The 27,570-nt window shown below is 42.0% G+C and overlaps 1 protein-coding gene across 1 annotated transcript in view; it reads left to right on the top strand.

Moving 5' to 3' along the window:
* Positions 1 to 14,502, top strand: part of LARGE1 (LARGE xylosyl- and glucuronyltransferase 1) — a gene marked incomplete at its 3' end in the record, with an annotated part of 273,098 nt that extends 258,596 nt beyond the window's left edge. The window contains exons 13-15 of the mRNA XM_080627788.1: positions 6,021 to 6,167; positions 10,530 to 10,725; positions 14,305 to 14,502. Coding sequence (XP_080483914.1) covers positions 6,021 to 6,167; positions 10,530 to 10,725; positions 14,305 to 14,502 — 541 coding nt within the window. The remainder of the gene's footprint in view (positions 1 to 6,020; positions 6,168 to 10,529; positions 10,726 to 14,304) is intronic.
* Positions 14,503 to 27,570: the final 13,068 nt, after the last annotated feature.

The raw sequence follows: 27,570 nt of genomic DNA, 5'->3' as shown, positions 1-27,570 counted from the left end.
CAGAAACAAACAGAAATAGTGTGGTTTTTCAGGGTATCGCTTTGTACGATGAACCAGACAAGTCCCTCTCACTGCAAGTTTGCTTATTTATATATATATTGTATATTGTGTATCTGCAGACAATATATTCTCAGAAAGAAAGGAATTTTGAAAAACATTTTCACAATATTTTGAAAGTATTGTTTGTGAAAGTTTACAGCCAGTTTTAAAAAAGAAAGGTGATCCCTCTATCTCTCTGTTGCTAACACTTAAATTTTTGCTAATTGAGCTTTGTCATAGCTGCTAAGTAAGACTATTTCAATGCTTTTCGTCTCCATCAAACCCCCTCCCTTACTCTTTTGTGAGGTACAAAAGGAATGTATCATTTCAAGACTTCCTGTTTAGGAAACTCAGACACTTTCATGATCTGGCTGAGTGGAAGTCTTTTGTCACCATCCCTCATTAGTTACTAAGGTCATCTTGTCATTGCCCCAGAGGTAAAAGCTCTTTCTGGTTGCTACAAGTAAGGTGTGTGGGTCATCCTAAAGGTTCTTCTAAGATAAAATAACTAGACAGGCTGTTTATCTACAGTTGTCACAGCTAGCATTAAAGTTCTTCCCTGACACATTTTGTGTAAATTATGCCCTTCACTTCCAGTGACACATTTAGCATGATTGGGTCCTGGCATCCAGTCTTTAACCACTGGTTTTATACCTGTCCCTGCAACATCAGTTGTGAAGTATTTCTGGTTTTTCTTCAGCATCTCAGCAAGAGACACACTTCATGTAGTGTCTCTTGGTTTTTATTTGTCAGATGCCTTTGTAGGCTATGCACTCATTCTCATTGCTTTTGCAGAGAGAAGGAACGTTCTAAGAATATGAATTCAACAGTGGAGTGACAGCTCTCCAGTTCTTACCACAAACTCTGTGACTGCTATATTCCTTGAACTCGAACTAACCACTTACTGAGTCCTGATAGTGGAAGTTGATTTTAATTAGTGGACCTTTTTCTTTTTCCCTGAATTCAGTGCTTTAGGATAAGGTTGCTAACCTTTCTGTGTTTGAGTTTCTCTACCTTCCAGAAATGGGCATGATATTAGTATCTGCCCCTATAATGATGAGAATTCTGTGTGAATTTTTGGAAAGGATTATGGAGTTGAAAAGATTGACACCAGTATGCTGGAGTTCATTTAACCGGTGAGGAGACTCATGATTTAAGATTCATTTCTTCAAAGCTTTGCAAAAAATAAGGTTGATTAGTCAATTTAGAAATTTAACCTAACCTTCACTGTGTCAGAATGTCATACATCAGGTCTGAACACAAAGATGCCTGGGAAACGGTTTCCTGGACAACACTAGCAAAGAGAAAGCTCTTCATAAAGCCATGTATCCGTATTTTGGGATTTGGGGGAAAAGGACAGATAAAGGAAAAAGGATACTGAATCAATATTACTGAGTCCAAAACCCAGCCCTCATTAGGATAGTGCAGGAATTAAACAGTTTCCCCAGTGTTAATTTGCAAAATAACCTGAAAATGTTCCTATTCCAAGTACCACAGAACCAGTCAACCAGCAAATGGCACGTCCACTGAAGACAGGATAAAAAAGTCACCCCATGGAAACAGAAAAGTAGATTTGCTTTGAATAAGAAGAGGTTATATTTTCAACTGGTTGGCTGAGGAGCAGACCATCAGCCAAGTCATCACAAGAAAATGGAAGGTGTTCTTCATCTATCAAATCCTCCTGCCATTATCACATTTTACATGGCGTCTTTTGTCCCTTGTCACTCAGGTTGAACACCTAGATGTCAGCACTGATTCCTTCTTCCACTTACATTAGTTATTTATGTCATATAGTCCACATCAAAGGCAGGCTATACTACTCGGAGGTCAATGCTGCTGGGCTTCTTGACTGAGCATATCTCAAGTCCCAGCTCAGTTTTGGTGAACCCCTCCACTTTGACCTCACTGACATGCACCTTAGATGCTTAACATATCTCTTGAAAATATTTCTGCAGAGATTATCCCACTATTTTCTTTCACTGTTGAAGCACCTCTACTAGTTGTCTGTGTTTGTATCTATTACAAGCATCTTGCTTTCAGACCTCTGCTTCTCTCCACTTACCTATCTTTTCATGTTGACCTTTGACAGTACAAATGATTTCATCCTTTTGTATCAGTTTATTCCCTCTTCCTTCTGTTTGTCTTCATGATGGTACTGTCATCTATTTTTTCCAACAGTTTTGCCATTGATACCTATATTAAATTTGCAGATGACAAGAGCAGGGAGTGTGCAGAAAGGATTATTGATACCCACGTTGGTTTTGTGCTTGTATCCCATATCTTACAAAGTTAGTCACATTCAACACTAGCTTCAGCACAACTTGCTCTGTTTGACAGTCTCTGCTGTTACCTTTCCTTGATACCTGTCCTGGTTTCAGCTGTAACAGTTATTCTTCTTCCTAGTAGCTGTCACAGTGCTGCGTCTTGATTTCAGTCTGAGAACAATGCTAGTAACACACCAACGTTTTAACTGTTGCTAAGTAATGCTTACCCTGATCAAGGACTTTTCAGTCTCATGCTCTGCCAGTGAGGAGGGCACAAGAAGCCAGGAGTGAGCACAGCCAGGACACCTGACCCAACCTAGCCAAAGGAAAGGGGTATTCCATACCACAGCACATCATGCCCGGTATATGAACTGGAGGGAGTCACCCAGAAGGGACTGATCGCTGCTTGGTTCGGTCTGGGTGTCAGTCAGTGAGTGGTGAACAATTGTATTGTTCATCACCTGTGTTATCTGAGCTTATTTCTTCTCTTGTTGTTTCCTATTGTTACTACCTTATTGTAGTTACTGGACTGTTCTCATCTGAACCCGTGGGCTTTACATTCTTCTATTCTCCTCCCCATCCCGCTCGGGGCGGAGGGAGATGGAGGGGTGAGTGAAATGCTGTGTGGTGCTGAGTTACCAGCTGGGCTTAAACCACAACAGTACCTATGCCTACTTCAGCTTTGCTCAGCTTCAGACTATGAACACTGGTGGACAGGATTGTCTCTTCCTTCTTGACAGTGCCAAGCACATCAAGGCCTTCATTTTTGCCTGGGACTTTTGAGCTCCCCATCAAAGAAAGAGACAGTAACAGCCATAAATGGAAGCTGCTGTTTCCTTGCAGAGCCCAAAGGGTGAGCATCACTGCAAATGTTACTTGCTCCTTCCTAGAGCTGAATCCCCAAAGCTGTACCACTCAAGTCTGATAGATTGCACAGAGACCAGAAAGCCTGAGATGCTGGAAGAGAAACTATGTCAGTGTCCCCTGCTCTCAGAGAAGATGTGAAAGGGGAGAAACATTAAAAGCATCATAAAGACTAGATGCTGGCACTACTCAAATATTCCAGAAGGTCATGGAGGCGGACTGTGAAGGAGTCATCTATTTACATGCAAATATCTTGGCCATTAGTGATGATGAGGGAGAAGGTAGTGAAGAAAGTACAAAAAAGTTATAAGATGCTGTTAAAATCCTTCAGCTGTGAAAAGTTCACTGGAATGTAGCATGGCTTCTTTAAACAATGCGAACTTTGCAGTACGGTGCTGAGAACAGACTTCTTTTTATAGAACAGGCCTATAGGGTGGTGTGAATTCTCTAAACTTCAGGATTTATTAAATAGCCCTGCTCCTCTTCTTTTTCTCTGATAGCAATATAAATGAATTTTAGATACTCTGGGCCAAGAAAAGTGGTTTGTTTGGTTCTTCTGTTATTATGACAGTGATCCCAATTCTTTCATCTTATAAGGCTGCAGAGAGTTTGCTGCTTGTCAACATTGTCCTTGATTGCTTGTTGCAGTAACATAAAAATCAGGACAGTGAGTCCTGTTAAAGGGAACTGACTTTGACAGGGAGAGAGAGGCATATTTCTTGTATGAAATATGAAGATAATGAAAGGAAAATTGAGACACAGTTATTTCTAATGACAAGCATAGTAAAATTCAGTTCGGGGATGGAAAAGTAACTTCTTTTTCTTTGGGTTTTAGTTTGTTAGGAAAGAACAGACTGAATACCTCTGGCAGGCAGCCCATAAGATCACTAATTCCTGGCTCTCTGACTGGTGTCAGAGTCAGAATGTTTGGGGTTTTGACGGTGGGTTAGTTTTTACAGCACCAGGCCTGCAGGCAGCAGATGGGGTATGCGTGTCCCAAAGTGGGAAAAGGATTCTAGCCCAGGAGCTAGCACAGCTTATAGAAAGGGCTTCAAACTAGTTTCAAAGGGGGAAAGAGATAACACTAGGCTCACTAGACATGAGCTAGGGGATAGCGTGCTGCTGTTGGAGTCCACATCCACAGGGCAACTTAAATGCATTTATGCCAGTTCCCACAGCATGGGCAACAAACAGGAGGAGCTGGAAGCCATTGTGCAGCAGGGAAATCATGACATAATTGTCATCATAGAAATATGGTGGAATGCTTCGCATGATTGGAGTGCTGCCATGGATGGCTACAGGCTCTTCAGAAGGGATACGCAAGGAAAAAGAGGTGGTGGTGTTGTGTTGTATGTCACGGGGTGCATCGACTGCCATGAACTCAATGCTGTGAGTGAGAAAGCTGAATGTTTGTGGGTAAAGATCAGGGGGAGGCCAACCAAGCAAATATCCAAGCAAACAGGAGTCTGTTATAGACCACCCAGCCAGGATAAAGCTATGGATGAAGTATTCTTCAAACAAGTGGGAGAAGTTTCACAATCCCTTGCCCTTGTTCTCATGGAGGTCTGCAGTCTATCAAATGTTTGCTGGAAGTACAACACAGAAGAGAAGAAACAATCATAGAACGGTTTGAGTTGGAAGGGACCTTAAAGATCACCTAGTTCCAACCTGCTTGCATGGGCAGGGATGCCTTCCATTAAACCAGGAGGTTCTTGGAGCATGTGGGAGATAACTTCCTAACCCAGCTGGTTAGTGAGCCAACTAGGGGAGATGCCTGGCTACATCTTCTGTTCACAAACAGAGAAGGACTGGTGGGTGATATGACGGTTGGAGACCATCTTGGGCAAAGCAATCATGAAATGATTCAATTTTCAATTCTTGGAAAAATCAGGAAGAAGGTCAGCAAAACATCCACCTTTAGATTTCCAGAGGGCTGACTTTGGCCTGTTTAGGATGGTGGTTAGCATATTTCCTTTGGAAACATTACTGAAGGACAAAGGGTCCAGGAAGGCTGGACACTCTTCAAGAATGAAATCCTTATGGCACAGGAGCAGGCGGTCCCTATGTACTCAAAACCAAACCAGCAGGAAAGAGATCAGCCTGGCTGAACAAGGAGATATTGCTTGAACTCAGGAAAAGAAAGAGAACTTACTACCTGTGGAAGAAGGGAATGTCACCCCATGAAAAGTACCAGGATGTTGTTAGGTTATGTAGAGAGAAAGTTTGACAGGCGAAGGCATAGATGAAACTAAATTTGGCCACTGCTATAAAAGATAATAAAAAATACTTTTACAAATAATAGTGTTCATGAGAGCAGATATCTGGTCTCTAGTAGTGTTAAGGTAACACTCCCCTTGCAGGACAGACTGAGCTCTAAAGCAGAGGTAAAAAGCAAGTATGATGGCACAGCTTAGCACAGAGAATAACTGGGCTGAGGTGCAGCCAAACTTTCCAGCTCCTCATCCTGTGAAATCCCACTGAATCCTGAATAAATCTCATTTTTTTAGAGCTGCATTGACTGGGCAGCTCTTTCCCATATATGTATTGATATTCAGCTATGTTTCTCTCAGAGGTGGTCAGTTGGCTGTGCTTAGAGTGCTAGTTCAGTCCTGTGCACCCCTGGACATGCTGATCCAGCACCCCTGGACTGATCATCACTGATCAGTCAAACATACAAGCTCTTTTTGAACTCTGTTGTTCTTCCTGCTCAAAAAGTAGCACCCTTGGAAAAATACAGGCCATAGTTATATTTACAGTATCAAACTGGCCATTCTGTATGCTTTATTTTGAAAAGCCAAGCGATTTTCTCCGTTTACAATTTTCCTGCTTTTATTTGTTGTTTCTCTTTGCCAGGAAGTCCGTCATCCAGCTCGACCTGGCTAACACCAAGAAAGCTCTGATTGTACCTGCTTTTGAGACCTTACGCTACCGCCTCTCCTTCCCCAAGTCAAAAGCAGAGCTGCTGTCTATGTTGGACATGGGAACCCTCTTCACTTTCAGGTAGTGGAAAGTACTTTTGTTGAATGTGTGGTCATGATCTCTAGAGAGATCCCTTATGTGTCCAAAAATAATTTTTCTCTGCTGGTTTCACTTCCTTACTGAGTTATGGGAAAAAACAAATGCAGGCTTGTCATGTGCTCTTTCAAAGTGTGAAACAGCTGCTTAGATAGCCAGAGTTTCTCAATGCAGAGGTAAAAGTGTACTCTGACTAGAAGTTGAGAAGTGAGGAACAGCTAAATTTGGAGCTCCTCTCTGAAGCAGGCACCTTTTATGACTGTGAACAAGTCACTTCTATTATCTGCCAGACTCTTTGGTTTTAAAATGCAACTACCAGGGTTAACTGTCTCTTGGGTGTGTGTGTGGTAAGGTCTGATTAGCAGACATTTGTAAAGCATCGCAGTGATGGGAAGAGTACAATATGGCCTTATGATGTTGCACAGAGAGGGGGCTTAGGAGACGTGCGTTCTCTTCTCAGCTCCACTATTGCCCTGCTGGGAGGTGGTACACGAATCAATTCGCTTTCTTACATCTCTGTTCTCCATCTCTGAAATGCAGGTAACAATGTTCACCTCTCCTTTTTACAGTATTTTGAGAACTAGAGATAAAAACTCTGAAAAAGCTAGGTATTATCCATGGCCAGTGGAGCTCTGTATCACCTTTCCCATCCTTCTCTTTAGAGCTTTCCTCACATTCCCATTATGTGTCTTGCACACCTCTCTTTGCAGCAGCCACCCTTCCCTCATGTGGCCCCCTAGCAAACACCCTGGTGAGCCTGGAAAACAATCCTGACACTGCCTCTACCAGTGACCGACTTGAAATAGAAACTTGAGGCATGCCTCTCTCTGGAAAATTACTTAAGAATACTGATAGAGCAAGTGCCGTTCACTCTTCCATCATTCTTTAACAGTCAAAGACATACAAATTAACAAGAGATTTGTTGGTAGAAAATGACTGTTTCCCCCATAGTTGAAAGAAAAATATCCTTCCAGTGGAAAATGACACCCTCAGGATTTTCAGATGCTACATTCCACCAACAATCAAATTTTCAACTTTCACACCAGCGGGCTTCCAATACAGATTTTATCCTCAAGCTATACAGCATGTTGGCATGTTACGTACACAGGCAGATTTGCAGGTCCTGTCTCAAGTCGCACTTAAGCAAAACTGTCTTTAACATCAGTGGGAGTTTTGCCAGAGCAAGGTTAAATAAGAATTGAAGGACATGTGGTCTGTAGCTGGTTTTCTTATTAATGTAGGACACAATTTGCAAATGCTTCCGAAGTTTGCTTTGGCTCATTTCATTGCTCAAATCTATCAACAGCCACAAAGCAGCTGTGATCTGGGCTCAGAATTTCCACCTCCATGTTCAAGGTGCTTTAATAACGCTGCAATTTGAGGCTGAGCAGGTGGGAGTGAGCTGGGGAGGACTGCTGTGACAGTGATTGCTGAAAGTGCCTGCAGCATCCCAGTCCCTCGTGCCACGTGGTAGATTACAATCTTTTCCTCACTGAAATTGCTTTTGCCACCTCTTTTCCAAATGGTGACCTTTCCTAGCTCTGGGCAGCTAAGAAGTACAAAAAGGCTCTCAATTACATCCCCAGTCACCACCAGAAGAAAAGGAAAGACATGTGAGCATCTGTGGCTTGCAAGGTGTGCTGTATGAAAGCCCTCCATGGAAGCAAGTTGCTCTGTGCCAGCTTCCTAGCTTTGTTTAAGATGAAACATTTGATCCAAAGTGGTGGGTACAGTTTTTTCCAGTTGTTTTCCGTAAACCATGGGAAAAAAATTCATCAGCACTTTACTGAGGTCAAATTAGTCTGTCTGGATTTGCCAAAATTGCCAGCGGTAGTGAAAAATACATTGTTCACAATTTTCAGGAAGTTCTGGGAGCCAGTGAGTGCAGCCTTAAAATTTGATGAGTATTTAAATCTTGAGTGACAAGGGCCTGAGCAGGAAAATTAGATTTATTAATTTGTCCTGTGAGATGGAAGACCAGTACAGACAGTGAACCACGTCACACAGCTGCACCTCTGAGAGTAAAGTCTGTTGGAAATGACTGGCTCTTTTATCGTAACTTCCTCTGTATGCACACCCATGTAATGGTCTCTGCATATCTTACTGTGCAGTACATGTCATTTGGTGATCGGCCATTTGCCATGATCCAGCTCCAGCAGATTATATGTGTGTATGTATATATGTAGACTCGTATATATTGTACATACAGATACGCATGGAATCCTGAGCTCTCACAATTCTTGTTTCCGGTCTAATTATTCCTTTATAATTAGTGTGCACACACCTCATTTGAGCATCGTGTACTCATTTTTCTCTTCATCCTGACCTTAGCCATCCTTTCGTCTTCCTCTTTCCCTCCACTCACATCTGTCACTCTGAAGAGGCAAGCAGCTCATCTCTGGTATTATTTTGTTTGGTACAATCTGGTCTATTCCTTCCTTTCTACTTTGTTTCATCTCTCCAATCTCGTTTCCATATTTTCCCCTCCCTGTCTCTTCCCAATATTTTTTCCCTGCTGGTCAGCTCCCTTGACTCACAGAGATTATACCTGAGCTGCTGTAGCAGCTTACACTGATATCCCTAAACACGGTGGAAAGAAATTGCTGGGTTTTATGGTTGGCATCCTGTTTCCCCCCTGTTTAAATCAGTAGGAGAGTGTTACTAGAACAACAGCAGCACTTGACTGCTTCTCTGCAGGGATCTCTCAATTAACTGAAGTTTGTATGGGGCTTTGAAGATGCAAATCACTTTGGAAGTGTTTAGTAGTCATTATTATTATTACCATAATTAATTTCAAAATGCTGGAGGTAGGATTTTGGAAGATAAAGCATCCTCCACAATCCCATATAATTTTAAACCCCTCATTGTGATAATGGTTTTTTTCTGCCCATTAGTGACTAGGTGGGTTACCCACTCGTTTCCAAGAGACCAAGAAAAGGGATAGGCTTTTTGGAGATGATTGCAAAGGGCATTAAGCATTGTAAGCATCTTTGTGAATCTGGCACTCTTTTCTAATAATCTCTGGAGAATTAATTCACTGTCATTTTCTTTTAATACAGAAGGGCTGTTTTCCCAGGTCCTTGAGCCAGATAACTGAAAGTGATACAACCTGTTTACAGTTTAGAAATGCAGCCTTCGAAGGGCCATACATAACTTGGGACCCTGGTTCTATACTAATTATTCTGTCTTCCTGACTGCCCCTGAACAAGAGTAGTCAACACCTCTCTCTGTTTTAGCTCTTACAAGCCATACAAATATACAGTCCTAGTGAAAACTCCTGGGTGTGATTTTACATCTCTGCTTTTAGCAATGACTCCCAATGTTACGATAATTACTGGGGTTGAAACATTACCTCAGGTCCTAATTCTGAAAAGAGTTAATGCTCAAATCTCATCACTTTTAGTGCAAATCATCCCTGTGAATTCAGTGTACCTTACATTAAGAACTGGCAGGGTGTTTGTTTTGCCCTTTCTGTTACACGTCTCTGAGCATTGTAATACAGATGGCCAGCTATGCCTTTCTTTCATTATTTAATCTATGAGTCTGCAGAAAGAGCCAGTCTCATTGATTTTTGGAAAGTATAAGAAGAAGAAGTGGGTGAGAGAGTCATTGACCCTGGCACTAATGGGGTGCATTCAAGCTGTGCTTGGAAGAGACCTGCTGTGACCTAAACAAGATTAGCAAAATATAAAAGGATCTTTTTCTGTAAATCAAATTGATTACCTTACTAAGGATCACATGGGTACTCCCCACAGTGTAGAAAGTACAATAGAAAGCTTTTATGTAATATTTTACTTATTAATTTAATTATGCACTTTGGCTCCTGCCATCATAATCACAGTAACTAATAAAACAGAACATCTATCTAGAGCTGCAGGTGTCTCTCATACAAATTATAAAATTACATATAAAACAAATAGTGAATGTCAGTGTGGTGTAGAAGGAAATAGCTAATTTTAGGGACCTTATCTGAGCTGCAGACTTTCACACTGATTTTAGAGCACTGATACAGCCACTTGGTTGCTAGGTACAAGCCACAGCACTTTGTAGTGCAGATGAACTGCCTGTGTACTTTGTAATTGTTTCTCACATTAGCATTAGGTAGTGTTTTCACACTATCCTTCACCAACTAGATGTGTTTAAGCATTGAGTACATAGAGGCTCTGGGAAGCATGCTGGAAGTAGCCCTAGAATTGCCTCCGCTCTGTCTTAAAAATGATGATGCGAACTGTATGCTAATGTCCTTACTTTTGAGCGTTTCATCTAACAAGTAACATTTTGTTGCCTTGCCAAGATGCATTCTATCTAATTGCCTCCCCACATCCGTGCCATTTATGTCTGTTTAAGGTATCACGTCTGGACGAAAGGGCATGCGCCAACGAACTTTGCCAAGTGGCGAACAGCCACCACCCCCTACCGTGTTGAGTGGGAAGCAGACTTTGAGCCTTACGTTGTTGTGAGGAAGGACTGCCCAGAGTATGACAGGCGGTTTGTTGGATTTGGCTGGAACAAAGTAGCTCACATCATGGAACTGGATGCACAGGTGAGGAGATGACACCTGCATATCTCACCCAGCGGCTAAGCAGGAGGGTTGTTAAAATGAAATCAGTGCTCTGTAGAAAGGCTTCAGGCTTTGCATCACCAAAGTACTCATCTGGCCTTATTGAGCTCCTTAATGAGTGCCTCTTGAGTTGGGAACACTCAGCTTAGTCCTTGTCAAGCATTAAAAGCAGAACTAAGTTTAATTGTCAGTACTGAGAAAGTTGTTTTGAAGTGGCACAGTCCCTGCAGTGTCCACTTCCTGCCCAGCAGTGTGCCTGAGCACTGCAGCACGTGTTGCCAGTCTTACAACCTGCTAGGGGATCTGCAGACTTAGCTGGAAGTTTCTTCAGTTAAATAGAGGTTAGTGAGTCCCAAATGCTAATGTAGAATTCAAAAAGCAATCTCAAATTGAATCCAAAGCAAGGTTCTTCAGTTTCTGGCCTGGATTTGCAATGCATCTCTGCAAAGCCAAGGACTTTGCATTTCGAAAGTCTGTGGAGCAGCCTCTAGAGGATCCAGCTACTTGATCCTTGGGCTACCTCCCTCTTGTATCTGTGACTTGGGATGGAGTTGTTGGGCAAAATATGTAAGAGTAAGGATGCAGAGAAAGCTTGAGAGTCTCAGATTAGCACTAGAGCTCTCAGTCCCTGCCACTGACCTAGATCTTAGGGTCTGGCAGTGACTACGGCTCTGTGAGAGCCTGGTGCTGCTGCTCCTAACTGAAATGGCAGGGTTTGCATCTCCCTACTGTCCTTGAATGTGAAGCTAAACACTGTGATAATCAGTAGGATTTGTTATGGCATTTCTTTATCGTTTGGGTTTGTTTGGGGTTTTTTGTTTGGTTTCAAACTAATTTTTTGAACTAGTAACATTTCATGCTAACCAAAAAGCATGGGGTTGGCCATCTGTACCCTCCTATGGTAGCTTCTGCTGTGGATCTGGAAGAGAGCTGATCCTTCTCTGCTCAACTCTTAACAGTTTATGTGAAGCAGAGCAGCACAAGGCATACAGCAAGTTACTGGGAAATTGTGTCTGGGGTGCGGGCTATTTGTGTGCAGGCAGGTTTGTGGGAGGCATGTTTTCTACTGCTTACAAAACCACATGGTCACCTTGCACTGGCAGCCATTTGCCCTGTTTGTAGAAGGGCATTCCCAAGGAATTTGTACCTACTTATGTTGAGAAAAAAAATTATGATAGACTAGAAAAAAAAAAGCGCCTTATATTATCATTAATAATAACACTTTGCTCTGCTATAGCACTTTAATTTTCCAATGCTCTTTCCAAACACTAATCATTTAACCATCAGTTGTGGAGAGTGCTAGGGTAATGATATATTATTTGTTAATCTGGGTAACAAGGCTTTATGTTCCCACTGGCAGCTCTCATCTAGCGCTCACAATTTAACTCTTCTGTTCAGAGATGTTTGCCCAGCACACAGATTTATACATGGGAAAATGGAACATTTTGCAAAGTTGTTCATCATTCAGATATTTTAAAAAGCCATTGAGTTGGAGCTAACTCTGGAGAATTGTTTTTCTCACTCTTCCAGCCTTAGAAACATTCTCACATTGAAAAGAAGCTTAATTTCCATCATGGGTAGCAACATGGATGTTGGCCTGTTCTCCCACAGAATCAGCCTGGAGAGGATCTGGAATCACATAGCTATGTCCCCATATGGCATTCCTCTGCTTCGGGGTGTCCACAGATCAGGTTGCTGCCAGCCGCTTGGCTGGTTTCATTACCAGCAGGCAGAGCAGCTTCTCAATTGAATTATTTCACTGCTCCTCACAACTGCAGTGTCTGTCAAGAGGACTGTTTCATTTTCCTTACCAAGGGCCTGTGCCACAGCCATCCTTCAGAGAAGCACACTGTGTGGAAGTAATCATCATTATTATTCTGGGGGCACGTAGATTTCCACGAAGCTGGATGCTGTCCAAATACATAGATAATGACAGTGTCCATCTAAAGAATTTATAAGCTGTGAGATAGGCACAGAGGTTCCTGCAAGTGCATTGCTTTTTCCATAAATGTTTCCAGGTAGTGAAGATGGATCATTAGGAAGCCTTTCCTTGTTCTTCTAGTGACTGTGGAACTAGACTGTGAGCATCCCTTTTCCCAGGACCCTAGCCCAGTGTCTTTCAAAGAGGCTTATTAGCAGCAAGACTCATACAAGTTTTTGGAAGGCTGTAGGTGCCTGAACAATTTTCAGGAGGGGAGCATTGCTGTGCTGAACAGTTTACACTACAGAGCATAGACAGTCCCTGAACTGCAGGATTACAGACTTGAGATGCAAACAGAGAGCAAAGATTGTAGGAGGGGAGTGGGTCTGACTCTGCAGCTTCAGCTCTTAGTTTTAAAGCCTTGTAAAGACATATTTTGTAGTTTGTAGTTTGTCGGCTCTCCTCACTCCATCATGCCAGCCTTTTTTTTTTTTTTTTTGCATTTGGTTCCCCATTAATTCCAAGTGTTTTCCAGCTAAATAAGTTCTGCCTGTGAGCATCAAGATTATTTTTCTCTTGGTGTACATTCACCACCCCAAACAGAAGCTCAGAGGGGCCTATTCCCATATATGACAGCACTGTAATTTGGCACAAAGGTTTGCCACTTCAGCACTGTCTGGCAGGGAAGAGGCATTCCCATAATAAGAAAGGAACAGCCATACAGCTGCATCTGCACCTAGCTGTCCAGTACATGCTGCTGTTTCATAGGTGTCTCTGGGAAGGTACTGCAGCCTTAGCTACACTTCAGGGTCACCAGTACCACTGTCTGAGTTGGGATATAGCTCCACATTGCATTCTGCTCACTTTTTCCCATTTTGTTTGGGCTTTATTTTGAGCTGTGTTGCTCAAACACTTGGTTTCTGGTAGCGTTGTAACCCAGCAGCTTTCAGTCTTTTCTGGGTTGATCATGTTTGTTCCACCAACAACTTCCCTGGGCAGCTTGTTCCAGTGCCTCACCACTCTCACAGTAAAGGATTTCTTCCTAATATCTAACCTAAATCTCCCCTGTTTAAGTTTGAACCAATTACCCCTTGTCCTGTCACTACAGTCCCTGCTGACAAGACTCTCTCCAGCATCCTTGTAGGCCCCCTTCAGATACTGGAAGGCTGCTATGAGGTCTCCACGCAGCCTTCTCTTCTCCAGGCTGAACAGCCCCAACTTTCTCAGCCTATCTTCACACAGGAAGTGCTCCAGCCCCCTGATCATCCTTGTGTCCCTCCTCTGGACTCGCTCCCACAGCTCCATGATCTTCTTATGTTGAGGACACCAGAACTGCACGCAGTGCTCCAAGTGGGGTCTCACAAGAGCAGAGTAGAGAGCCTTCAGGCCTGCCTTTTGTACCATTTCCCCATTATTTGGCTTATATGGAGTAAAATATTATAAAATATAAAGTAGATATTTCATAAAACCAAGCAAAAAAAAAAAAGAAGGCTTTTTTGTCTTATCTGCATGAGTTTGTAATTTCTGAGACTCACGCTGCACTGTTGTGCGATGGAGCATGTATGACTGTGGAGGTATGGCAGACATGTGTCACAAGGGGGCTCGGGGACATCCTCACAGCTAGTGTCTTTCTCCCCCAGGAGTACGAGTTCACGGTGCTGCCCAATGCCTACATGATCCACATGCCGCATGCCCCCAGCTTCGACATCACCAAGTTTCGCTCCAACAAGCAATACCGCATCTGTCTCAAGACCCTGAAGGAGGAGTTCCAGCAGGATATGTCACGCCACTACGGCTTTGCAGCCCTCAAATATCTCACGGCAGAGAGCAACAGCTAGCACAGCAGAGCCTGTGTGAGGGAAATAGGACACCGAAGGGAGGAGCCGCTCAACGTTTGGGGTCTTCAAACTTCGAACTGAGAAATACTTTCTGGTTTTATATCATACTCGGCAGTTCTAACAGTAGAAATTGGAAGTGAGATGTCTTCGAACTATGTTCATTCATCCCTTCCCTGACTACCCCAGGCCTTTCAGCTTTAGCATTCATGAGGTGTCAGCGAGAGGAGCCGGCCACGCGCCCGCCATGCTGACGGAGGTGGGGACTGGGCTGGGGCTGGGAAAGCACTCTGCTCTGTTAACTGCAGAGCAAAGACAGACCTTCAGAATATAGGATTTCATGTTGCTATTTAATAATTTGACATGCTTTTTATCTGTAAAGGAAGATCTTCGGGTCGCTGTCCTGTGAATTTCAAATCTGCACTACTCTAAAAGGGAACTCTCACCTGTGAACTTTCACAGGGGCCCTGTTACCATGGATGACCTTGTTAATGCAGGATGAGCCAAAGGTCTCAATTAGCCTTGAAAACAAAGGGGACGCTTATACAATACTGCACTCCAGAGAAGGTGTGTTAACTGGCTTAGGTGTATACATGATACTGGTTGGTCTTTTACTCTCAAATTAGTTGTTTTATCAGGAAAATTCCCTATACCCCACCCTGCCTTTTCCCCAGTCCTAAATGCTGCTCCTTTCCTTGCCAAGGAAATGTCTCCCTTGTGTTTCTTTCCCATCTTCAGTTCTGGTGGTCCAGTAAAGAAGATGAGTAGGCTCTGCCAGAACATGAACAAAACTTGTCAGTGTAAGGTTTGTTTTCACCAGAGCAACTTGTTCGTGTGTGTCTTGTAAAATAAAGGGCCTGGCTGAAACTCTTTATCCTTTTTTAGGCAAGAATTGGATTTTGCCTATGAGGCACATTGTGCCGGGGGGATATTGATTCGTAGGCTTATTTCAGTGCATGCCCATCTGTGAAGGCATTGGGCCTTGGGCTTTAAGTGAACTTCTCTGATGAACAGGGAATATAAACACAGCAACTAGTAGCCTTGGTGCTCTCCTGCTGCCTGCTGCAAGGTCTCAGAACTACTTCGTTAAAGGAGTTTATAATTAAAAGGAGCAGAACTGTTAGGAATAAACTCCCCATTCGAGGGGGAGAAAAGAATGTGTTGGGAATCTGAGTGTGAGTGTTTGCTTGAACGTGGGCTGGTCAAGTTCACAACTTTGGTACACACAGGAATATGCTGGTGGGCGGACAGGAAACCTAACAAGCAAAATGCAGAAAACAAGACACTGGACTTTTTTACCATTTTCTTTATTCTTCAGTATTAATGTTGTGTTTACATGGGATGCAGAGATGAGGTTTAATGCACTACCCCTTGCAGGGCTATTTGTAATTTCTGTTGCAATGTTAATAGAGAAAGCAGAAACAACTCAGTGAGAAATGCGTCTGTCTCCTTACCCCAAATCCCCATACAACCATGATACCAATACCACTGCCGGAATTGGGAAATGGATCCACATTGTGTTCTGCTCAGTTTTTTTCCCCTTTTGTTTTTCAGCCACTGGACCTTCTACTCTCCTCCCCACCTCATCTCTCTAGAGCTTGGTTTTATTTCTAACCTGACATTTCGTGAGAGCTTTCTGTTACGGTGGAAACCACGTGGTTAAACCAGACATTTAAACTACAAATATCAGTTCATCATGCTGTGTATATGTAAGAAAAGCCAAAAAAGGCAACTTCTTTGACAAGAAATAAAAAGGGGCGGGAGGCTGTGTGTAATTTTCACTTTTTCCCCTGGGAGTGATGGCTGCATAAGAATACATCACTGCATAATTTTCCAAAGTGCTTTTCTTCTGTTCTTAATGGCTTTGTGAAAAGATTTACATAAAAAGCTGGGAAGAGCTGAGAAGAAATGAAATGAGTACTCAGTCCTGGCTAAAATATATTCTTTTAAAAACCCCAAAATCTTAACTACCCAAGTCCTGTATTACTCACCATTAAGGACCAAGGTCACTGTGCATATTGAGAATGAGAACCCTGTAGCACAGGGGCTGTTCATTAGCTAATGTGCAGAAGGATGTCAAAAGCTGATCCTAAGAGAGCCTAACACTGGTTGTCCCTATATAAAATCTCCAATCAGAGCTTCAGAGTGACCATCATTATGTTTCATGTATGTTAAAAACTTTCATTTCCGGATGTATGTTTCTCCTTGGCTTAACAATGTTGCCCAAGGGTGGACTGGATTGCCCTGCAGCAGCATAACGTGTAGCATGGGCCTGTATGTTGTTTTGATGTGCCATTATCAACATGAACATTATTTTCTCCTCAGTGGTCATGAGATGATGCAGATGGAGGGAGCAGGGAGGTAATCATTTGCTATTTGCCTGTCTGCATAGCAAGTCATGGAACATTCTGGGTAGGCTTAGGTGTGGTGGCTGGTGTAACCAGCTCAGAGATTGGTAGTAGGTTCAAAGAGCCCCTTTTTTTTACCTTTATAGACACTGTACTGACTTGTATCTGTCACGTCATGTTTGTCTATGTGCTTTAATTAGGGAAGTGTGAGGCTTGGATTTTTTTAACACATTTCAGCCATTTTACGTAATAGCAAATTAGAATTACATATCTGTCTGGAACTGCCAGGGCTCCTCCAATATGACAAAAAATCACCACCGACAACAACAGAAGTCCCCAACTCAGTTATAACACTGACCGTCTTCCAGTCCTCTGCTGTAGTATTTGATAGCAACTTTGTTACTTAATTCTCAGTTTTCTCCTGAAATCTTCAAGAAATATCAGATAAACTGGTAACTTAATGCCTTTGATTTATTGATTTGTTCCACCAACTTGAGTCTTCTTGAGTCTTCAATCTCCTTATCTTTAATATTTGGAAAGTGTGAGTCTTTCATTTAGTTTTCACTCCAGCACCCTCTCTGGTGAAGACTGATGCAAATAAATCATTTAGATTCTTGGCAATGTCCTTATTGTCTTTAATTGTTTCTTCTACTTACTGTTTGGGGTGGCCTTCCAGTTATGTCCGGTTTTCTGCTTTTGGTGTACTGAGCAAATGTGTATTTTCGGTTTTAACTTCCTACTATTTACTCTTCAGATTCCGTCTTAGCCTGCTCAAACTCCATCTTAACTATTACATACTTTCTTTTCAGGTTTACAAACTTCTGATTTCCATTCTCTGAAGGTTTCTTATTTGGCCTGAATAGCTTCTACAATTTCCAGTTTAGTCATACCAGCATTTCCTTGTCCTCATCTTCCATTTATCTAAGGGGATACCATACACCATGGCTATTGATAAGCCTTTCCCATTTTTAGTCTGAGGATTTCAATTTTTCTTTTCTTTCTATTTAGGGCCACTGATTCTTTAAAAGGAAAAAGGGAGTTTGTTTTTAATTTTTTATATCAAACATCAGCCTATTATTGTAGGTTTGTATTTTCCTCTTTACCTTTCCTAAATGCTACCCTTTTCCTGGTCAAGGGATCAGAAATAAAATCTTACTAAATTCTTTTGTTCTTCTAATTTGGGCTCTTACCTTGGCATGTTTTGTTCTGTCGCTCCCTTTTCCCCCTCCACTGAAAAACATTGACACATATGAGTCACTGCAAACTTTTCCGTTCCAGAGCCTGAAATGTGTATTTATTTCCCAGCACCTTCTGACATCCCACCACATTTCAGACATAATTATTATTCCAAATAATAATCTGCAGGCTGGCACCCAATCCTTCTATTTTTGTTTTCATGCTTCTCCGTTTGATAGAACACGCTTTGCAAGTTTAAGTTCTGTGCAAAGCACTTGCCTTTATTTAATGCCTTTTTGTAACCTTCTAATAAGTTTCCATGATTTCTCTCTGTTGTCACAGTATATACCTTCAAATGTTTGGCTGTAGCTTCCATGCTGTAATTTTCTGGCCAAGAATCATCTACCATTTGCCTACCTGGCAAACCTAGAAAATGTCTGTCTTTATTCTGACTAGTCCTTAGTATCCATAACGGGTTTTTTCCAAGTCCTACTTTTAGTAATTCCTTACAGCCTTTCTTGTTTCCTTTGTCCACAATCTGGTTCCACTTCATAATTTGTTTTTGTTTTTTTTTTTTTTTTCTATTTTTAGTCATCATCTTGGTCTCTATGATATAAAGGAATTAGCAGCTGTACTTTCAGTTCCATCACTTTTGTTAGACTTCATATTACATATGCTAACGTGATTCCTAAAGTGCTTGGTTTTTACCTGGTAGGCTTCATGTGGTTTGTATGTAAATCATAAACTGCATTTTCCTTTTACTGCAGCAAACAGAGCTATTTTGTAGTGTTACTTGCAGTAACTGTTGCAACAGAGTAAGCCCTGTGTTAGAGGAAAAAGCACACAAACCTTGTCAGAACTGTAGCTACTGTTTCTCTCCACAGGGGAAATAAGGCCCTAGCACAGCTGAATAGTTTTTATAAATGCCCTGCACAAAACACATCGCACATTATTTTCTGGTAGGCATAATCATACATTGTCCAATTAAATATGAAAAATACATTTTTAATGTTCTCATTTTTACATGCAGTTCTATCCAGAAGATAATGCATTTCCTTCTCTATCTTGCCAGTTTCTCCCATTACTCCAGCCTGCCTAATAGCCCCATCTGTTTTCAGCTGAGAAAGATTAATGACCAGCAGCACTGGGAGTCCTGGCAAATCAGAAGAGATATTACTCTTAGACATTGCACAGGACATTCTTTGCTATTCTGCCAGGTACTGTATGGGTGTTCCTCAGGTTTCAACACAGCAACAGCAGAACACAGCAAGCTCAGCAAGTGGGGTGAGCATCATTATTTATGAACTTCAGTAAGGCCTAATACATTAGATGGTGGGAGTGCTAAAAAAAGAATGTATCATTGTGAGCTCAAAAAGTATTTCAACTTTAGGAAAAGAACACAGCTAAGTTTCTGCAACTCGGCAAGTGAGACTGGAACAAACAAGTCACTAGTAGACAGTGACAGCCTAGTATTTCCACTGCAGTATTCAAAATGCAGAAGCTAAGTGAAGTCACTTTTACAGTAGGAATTCATAATGTATATTTATATGGTGTGTTTACATCCAAACACGTAGGTGAAGTGGGGATTGTTTGAAGGTTGTTACTTTGGTTCACAATATAAAATTGTTTGGAAAAGCTTCTGGCTGCGCACAGCAAATTACAGCTCAGGAAATGCTTACAAACCGGAATTTAGAAATACCTTGTTTTTATAGGAATTTGTTTTCATGAGAAGTTAAACATTCCCGAAACAAAGGCTGTGGGAGTTTCAAAAGGTGCTGTGAACGTGTCATTGTCTGGAACATTTTCCTTGTACGACTACTTGGGATTTGGGAGTCATTTGCTCTTCAGAGATGAATTGTTATGATTGGTTGAAAAAATAAGCTGGGAATTAGAAAGCCAGCCAAATATTTATTTGTGTGGTAGATCATATGAATGTATTTGTCCAGACATGTTAATGGGTACAGCAGTGGAGTTAGCTCATTTAAGGTGTCAGGATGCAAAAGATCTGAAACCCAAGCTAAGAGCTTTGTATCTTTTCAGTCATTCTATGCTAGAGTTTCCCCTTATAGCATGAGAACACCTTCCTGTCTCCCAGCTAATTGCTATTTCTGTAGGGTTAAAATGTCCTAAATCTCTGCAACATGGATTCATGGGAAGTCACTGTGCAGGTGACAGAGGCTGTATTTGAGCTCCATGACATACAAGATGACATGTATGACTCCATGACATGAGCCGTGACATACAAGATTTCAGCCCTATAGAAATAGTTCTGACCTGGGGGTAATTCTCTGATCGGATGTGTAGAGAGGTCCACAAACACATACGGCCAGGTAATTCAAGGCAAGCTAAGCCTATTCCTCAGTATTATGGCAACATAGTTCTCAGACAATAGATGTGTGACTTTTTAACATTAACCATTATATCACAAGACTCCACTAAGGATGCATAATCAGTCATGTGAAAGATAGAGGATCTGAAATCCAAGTTGCAGGTGGAGCTGGTGATTTGCTCATAGAGCTTCTTTCTGCCCCCTGGCACATATGTAATATGTCTCTACACAATTTGCTGAGTGTTTTTTGGAGGACTCCTCTCATGCTAGGCAGAGTGGATGGGATGATACTTAGGGAAGAAAGCAGCTGGTGATACTTTTTACTGTTGTTTTCATTGATCTTTTCCTAATACGATAGCTGCCTTGATTCTGAGCAAAGCCAGACTTTTTTCTTTCTTTTTTTTTCCTAAAGGATAGGTTTAAACTATGATTTAGGAAAAGCAAATATCCCCCATACTCTCAGGCTTTCTGTGCAGAATGCCTGCAGTTCTGTTCTACAGGCTTTTCGTATGTGGAGGGATCCCATGCAGCTGATGGAAATGGCCTTGTAGCACTCACCCCCAACCCATGAATGCTAACAGCTGAACATGCAAGAGTGATGAATCCCAGCTCTGACCAAGCACGTCTGCTCCATCGCTGGGAGCATTCAAAAGACTTATCAGGAGTCTGTCAGGTAAGCCATGAAAAGATAGAGTAAATAACTGGGGTGGGGGCATGAGGGGTTTAAGGAGCCAGATTCCCAGGAGTGAGGAAGGCAAAAGCATCCTGAGGTTCCTCAGAAGATCTGTTTGTAGGAAATGTGAAGCCTGGTCAGGGAAGCCTGGGCTGTAGCTATCATGAGATGGTCAAGTTTGAGATCCTCAGGACAGTGAGAAGAGCCTGCAGCAAGCTCACTGCCCTGGACTTCAAGAAAGCAGACTTACAGGTTCAGACTTAAACAGGGGAAGTTTAGGTTTAGGTTAGATATAAGGAAGAAGTTCTTTACTGTGAGCGTGGTGGGGCACTGAAATGGATTGCCCAAGGAACCCATTCCTTAGGTTCCTTGGGCAATGTGAATGCTCCATCACTGGCAGTGTTCAAGGCCAGGTTGAATGGAGTCTTAGGTGACATGGTTTAGTGTGAGGTGTCCCTGCCCATAGCAAGGGGATTGGAACTTGGTATCTTATGGTCCTTTCCAACCCAAACCATTCTATGATCTGTGGGTTGGACTAAGCTCATTCTGCATCTATGACACTTCGTATCCAACACTGGCCAATGTGGCCCACCTGTAGTAAATCCTATAGGTTGTAAAATGCATGAAAGTGAGCACTGAGGTTAAACCATTCTCAGCTCAAAGATGTTTAATTTGCTTCAGTTCTTTGGATTGCCACATTGCTCCTTTGCTGATCATGAGAAAAGGAAAAAGTAGCAGTTTGGTAGCAGTTGGAGTCTGACTACCCAGGCTTTTTCAAATTATCAGCACTGAGGTCAATGGTTGGGGCAAAGCTGGAGTTAGCGAGGCTCATAGAATTTCTTCGTTTTATCTGCCTGGGGATCTGTTGTTCCAGCAGTGCCCTCCAGCAATCCTGTAAGGGAAGGAAAAGCTATCCATGAGCTCTTCATCCAGTTGGTACCAACCACCAGCAGCAGGAAGGAAGCCACACCACTGTCTGCTTTGAGGTTTTCTAGCTGGCAATAGTGAGTTCAGCGTGAAATCTGTTGTTCTGATGATAGACTTTGCTGAGCTTTTCTGCATTTTAGATGTATGCTTGAGCATACATCTGAGTGACAGAGGCTCCTTGGGGCTAGGAAGAGATGGGACTCTGGAAGAGAGCTAGCTCCTGAGGCTAGGAAGAGATGGGACTGAACAAGCAGTTTACTTGTTCAGAATAAGAACAAGAGAGGTATGTATTTTCCCTCAACACCTTGTACAGTTTTTACTAATAAAATTAGCATCAATCCAGCCGTCCTGAGACTCAGTGTTCAGGCTGGGCAGTGAGCTTCTGCTGTCTGTGTTGATAAGAGGACAGATAAAATGATGCTTTCTGTCCATAACATCAATGAATATTGCCGTACAGGTTCAGATGGCTCATGTAGAATTTACATCTTTTACTTTTCACTGCTGGGGTTTATTCAAAGAACAGCAAAGGCAATTAAAAACTAAAAAAAGTGCTGAGTCCTGCAAGGACCCACAAGGATTAACATGCATGGAGATTTGCCAGTGCAAAATACCCACCAAGTTAACCTGCCAGCTTTTGTCATGGACATGGAGAATGCAGGTACCATACTCTTCTTTCTGATTACCCTTCATAGAGCAAAACAAGCGCATGTAATAAGAACAACTCTGTGATCAGATCACTCAAGACCCAGTTATTTTATATGTTTTGTTGCTTTCATTTCCATTTTCATATGTGGAATTTACAGTTTGCAAAACTTGTTGATTTTCTTAAGCTGATACAGCTTTCTTCTGCATCAGTCAGACTTGCAAACATCATAGAATTGTCTGGGGTGAAGAATACAACTGCGGGGTCATTGAGATGTCCTCAGCATCACTTTAGTGCAGAGAAAGCTCCTCCTGTAGCCTGGCGGATTTTTCTTTCCTTTGTGCTATTGCAGGCTTTATTTTTATCTTAGCAGTGCCTCTTCCAGTAAGCATGAAAGACTACTGGTTTGTGCTAGACGACTGGTTTGTGCTAGACCACTGTGTGAGCCCATTACTAAAGCAATGTTTCTGGCATGGCACCTGGGCCTTCATACAGATTTATTCTGGAGGGGTTTTTTCCTAGTTTAGTCTTCAAGCCTACACCTGAGAGAAATTTCAGCAATTTGAAGCTGTAAGAAGGGATCACTATGCTTTATTTTTAGCATATTCATATTGTTCAAACTTTTCTGTCCGCTACAGCGATATATCTTACAGAAGAATATTGTTTTGAGAGGAAGAGAGTCATTGCCAGTAACCCAGTGGGGCTGAAATCATCACCATTTATGAAGATAAGTAACTTACCTAAGCCAGAAGTTTTAGCTCAAGTTTCTACAATTTACAGATTTGCTGCTATTTCTGTAGGGCTTGATTTCAGGATCCTTCTTCAGCCAGCTCATTCTTACACTTTTTTTCCACATTCCCAATCTGCTGCACCTCCAGTCCATGTTTAAACCAGCCTTAGACAAGTGTTGGCAGGTATTTTAATGACGGTACAGACAGTTTCCGCAGTGCTGAGGTCAGTTACAGCTGTTACATAGAAAAAGGTATCTCACTATTGCTGGTTCTCTTAAACTGGCAGAAAAAATAAGAGAAAAAGAATACTTGGGCTGCTGGTGGAGAAGAGAGCAAGGGACTTGAGTCTTTAATGCCATTACTACCAAAACAAGATCAGACTGCTTAGGACCTGACGCATTATTACAGGTTGGTAGCCATGCATAAGATGCCAGTGGTGATTATGTGTGACTCTGGAAGAAACAATGACTTTAGAGGACTTGACATAGATCATTTGATCTGAGACCATAGGTTTTGCTTTTCCCATGCATTTGAATTGCCTTTCATAAAGCTATCTCTCAGTAGCACGATTCCCAATATACAAGCACTAACTAGGATAACAAGTTGATAAACACTCCCTTTCCTTCTAAACTCACTATAGGCCATGTTGCCATCAATTACGCTGTTTCTCCACTCTACAGCAAAGGGTCCAAAACCTGAAGAAGGTTAGCACCAAAGTGATCTAAATACCACGTGTGCTTTGCAGTGCTGGAATCCAGCATACTTTGCAGTGCTGGGTTTTTCGGTGCCCAGCTGGAAGCATTCAGGCCCAGATTCAGCCCATACAATGTGACAGCTGTCTGAAACCCACAGCGTTGGAGCTGGTCCCCTCAATTTCCTTTGATAGTCGATGGAGTGAGCAGGACTTCTGCAAAGAATATTTCTGTTCACCTAAATCCTACATGACCCTTTGCTCTCTGACTACCAGAAAGTAACATGGGAGACAAATTGGGCCAGTGAGCATCAGTATGAGAGCTATCACCTATTCAGTTAAGATTGCAGGTGTCGAAGTCCCCTGGAAGCTAAGCAGAAAGTGCTACAATGCCATATACTCAATATTAGCTGACAAACTTGAAAACAACCATCCGCATAATGGAAAACGTAGGTAGATCAGCCATGGGAAAGAAATTATTTGTGGATTCTGGAGATCATGATACATGTTGTGGCAGACAGCCTGTGCTGACAGCCAGGAAAGCACTCATTCTCAGCATAAAGCTGTGGGCTTCATGATGGTGGTTGAAATAATACCCTTGGCATTGTGGATCAAGTTGTGCAGTGTCTGTTGCACTGCATTGTCACGGTGCACGTCTGCCAAGAGCAGAGGCAGCATTTGCAATGTGCCAGCCAGCGCTTTTCCAAAAGTGCAGGTAAAAAATCCATGAGAAAGAAGGGGAAAAGAAAAAATCAGAGAACAAAATACAACAGTATTCATGTGTGTTTCTTCTTGAGACTCAAACTTCATTGCCTTTCTGTCATGACTCTGCATTCTCCAGGGAACAGCTAGGATGTTGTGACTTTTAGGGTGAACCATGCATGAAACAAGACTTGTAATTTTCTTGCAAGGTTTTGGCACTGAAGGGTTTTGGATCTTCAGCTTACCACCCTGTCAGTGCATTATCTGACTGGCTGGACTTGTAATTGAACTAATACTGAACTCTTTTTCTTCTTTCCCCTAGCTTAGGAAAGATCCTTAAGTAACGTTTCAGGAAAGGAAAAAGGAAAATGTGTCTTTCCTTATGCTGCTCCATCTCCCAAGCACCTCCGCCTCTTGGGTATTTAGCACAAACCACTTAGTTTACCCATATGCTTGTCCATGTGTAAGTTTTCTAGGTGACAGTTTTACTGGGGAAAATGCTGTTTAGATTGTGTGCACAAAACAAATGGCTTGTAAATATTTAAAAAAAAAAAAAAAAGGAGGAAAAAAAGTTCATTCTCAGTTGTGCAATAAAATAGTGAAATAATCCACTCAATTCCTTTCCAGTCCCTGACTTGACATGTGCTGGTTTCAGAAGCTGGTTTTGAGTTTCCGGCTGTTGTTTCTTCAGACAGAAACAAACAAAGAGAGGTCATGGACTGTTTTGTTTTCATCTTTGATCTTTTTATTACTATTTGATTTTGCATTGTCATTCCCTTTAATCTGGTTTATTCTGCCAACCCTGGGTCAATTGGACACATTACTACAAGGCTGTTCCCACTGGAGACAGGTGAGTCATTATCTGCTCAGTGTTAATCATATGTTTATCTACTCTACTTGACCTTCTTCCTGCTGTTGTCTTTGTGTAATCAAAGATAAGACTTTAATAGAGGAGGGGAGTTTATTCAGTTCATTTTTAGAGTATGACAACAAGCAGATGGAAGAGGAATGACACCTCACCAACAGCGTGGAAGCAAATCCAGCTAACAGGTTAGCATTGCAAATGCTTTATGTGCGAGATGGAAGCATGGATTTTCCATTGTACAGAAGTCCTTCACTTGGTAACAGAAAAATACGATGCAAAAACCAAAAGCCTTCACTTTGCTGTTAATTAACCCTTGCTGATAGGTTTCTCAGGTGCTCAGAGCTGCAATTGCACCTCCCATAATCTCACAGCTGATACATCCTTTAGCACTAATAAGTGGAACCATAGGACTTAGCTCTCTTTCTCTCTCCTTCCTTTTTACTTGGTGGCCTGAGGCTTCTCTACAGAACTTCATTATCAACAAAGGAGATGGGAGGTAAGAATGGGGACACAGGTCAGCTGCATAATCCTTTGTGTTTGGGTTTGAGGGTGTTTTTTAACTAAAATTCAAAGTGAAGTCTGCTATAAGAGTGTGTTTGCTGGGGGTGATAGCACAGATATTATGTTTGTGGGGATATCGTAAAGAATAGAATGTCCCTGAGTGTGGATTATGGAACCTCTCTCAAAAACTGAATAGAATATGAACAAAAAGTAGTGTAAATTGGGAGGCTAGCTGAATTTAGGATCATAGAATAGTTAAGGTTGGAAAGGACCTTAAGATCATCAAGTTCCAACCATTACAGAATCAAATGGATTTTGTGTGGTGCAGGAACAGGCTGGGAGTCCAAGAAGACTTAGAAAGAATGAACTTTGGATTCATTATCAGTAACATAAATACTTGGGGAAGTATATATACATATAAATAGGTAGAAAAGAATTCACAGAAAAAGATGAAGGACTGGAAATGTACAAGTGGGAGTTTTATAAGCTGAACTCTGCAATCATTGGAGAAAAAGAAAGAAAAAACCTGCAGGTGTAGCTCCCTTAAACTCCCTTTCTTTGCAGCAAGGCAAATCTGGCTTGTACTGGGAAATGAATGTTTGAGCAGGTGCAAGAAGTGAATGGCATTAACTGTGTAAATAGCAGCTGATTTTCAATAATCAGGCTCTCAGAAGGGATGCTCTGCCAATGCTATTTCCATATTACTCATGAAGCTTCCTATCCATCCACCTCTGACAAATTGGTAACAAAGAACAGTGCTTCCTTTAGGATTTATGTCAAATATTAGTGCTCCAGGACAGAGGCAGTAGAGCAGATTACCCTGGGGTCAGAAGTTATATTTCATCAAAAGGGGGCAAATTGAGTTCCCAAGACTGAAGTAATGACGGGGCGTTACCCGCTATTGTACCTACTCTCCTCCAGTCTCTATGATTCCAGGTGGTCTTCGTGTAACCACATTTACTTTCAAGCTGCTTTAAAAGAAGAGTTAGCTAGTGACCAGATTGTTCAAATAGATGGGGGATAAGTGTGTGTGTGCTGCCTTGGGGTATGTTATGCAATTCAAGAGCCAGGTGTTAGTCTGGGAATTGCAGAATGATTCAAGTTGGAACAGACCTTAAAGATCATATAGTTACAACCCTCCTTCCATGGACAGGAATACCTTCCACTAGAACTGGTTGCTCAAAGCGCCATCCAGCCTGGCCTTGAAACAAGAGTTCTTCCACAGATTTATCTGTTAAAATCGCATAAACGAGGGTTATCTATCTCCCTAGTTTGCCACTTGATTTTTTTTGTTTCTGGTTTCCGCAGACCAAATCTGGCTGCCATTCTTCACTTTCCTATCACACAAAAGTAGTCTACAATATCCCTTCTTTCTCTCCCCACACAAATTATACCTCAGGAATAACTCTTACATGATGGTAATATGAATCGCATGCCCTGTATGGTCAATGTAGCTGTAAGGTACCAAGTGTCTGAGGGGAAAAG

This window comes from Psittacula echo (assembly GCF_963264785.1).
Source record: "Psittacula echo genome assembly, chromosome: 1".
Lineage (NCBI taxonomy): Eukaryota > Metazoa > Chordata > Aves > Psittaciformes > Psittacidae > Psittacula > Psittacula echo.
This window is presented reverse-complemented; position numbering and strand designations above follow the sequence as displayed.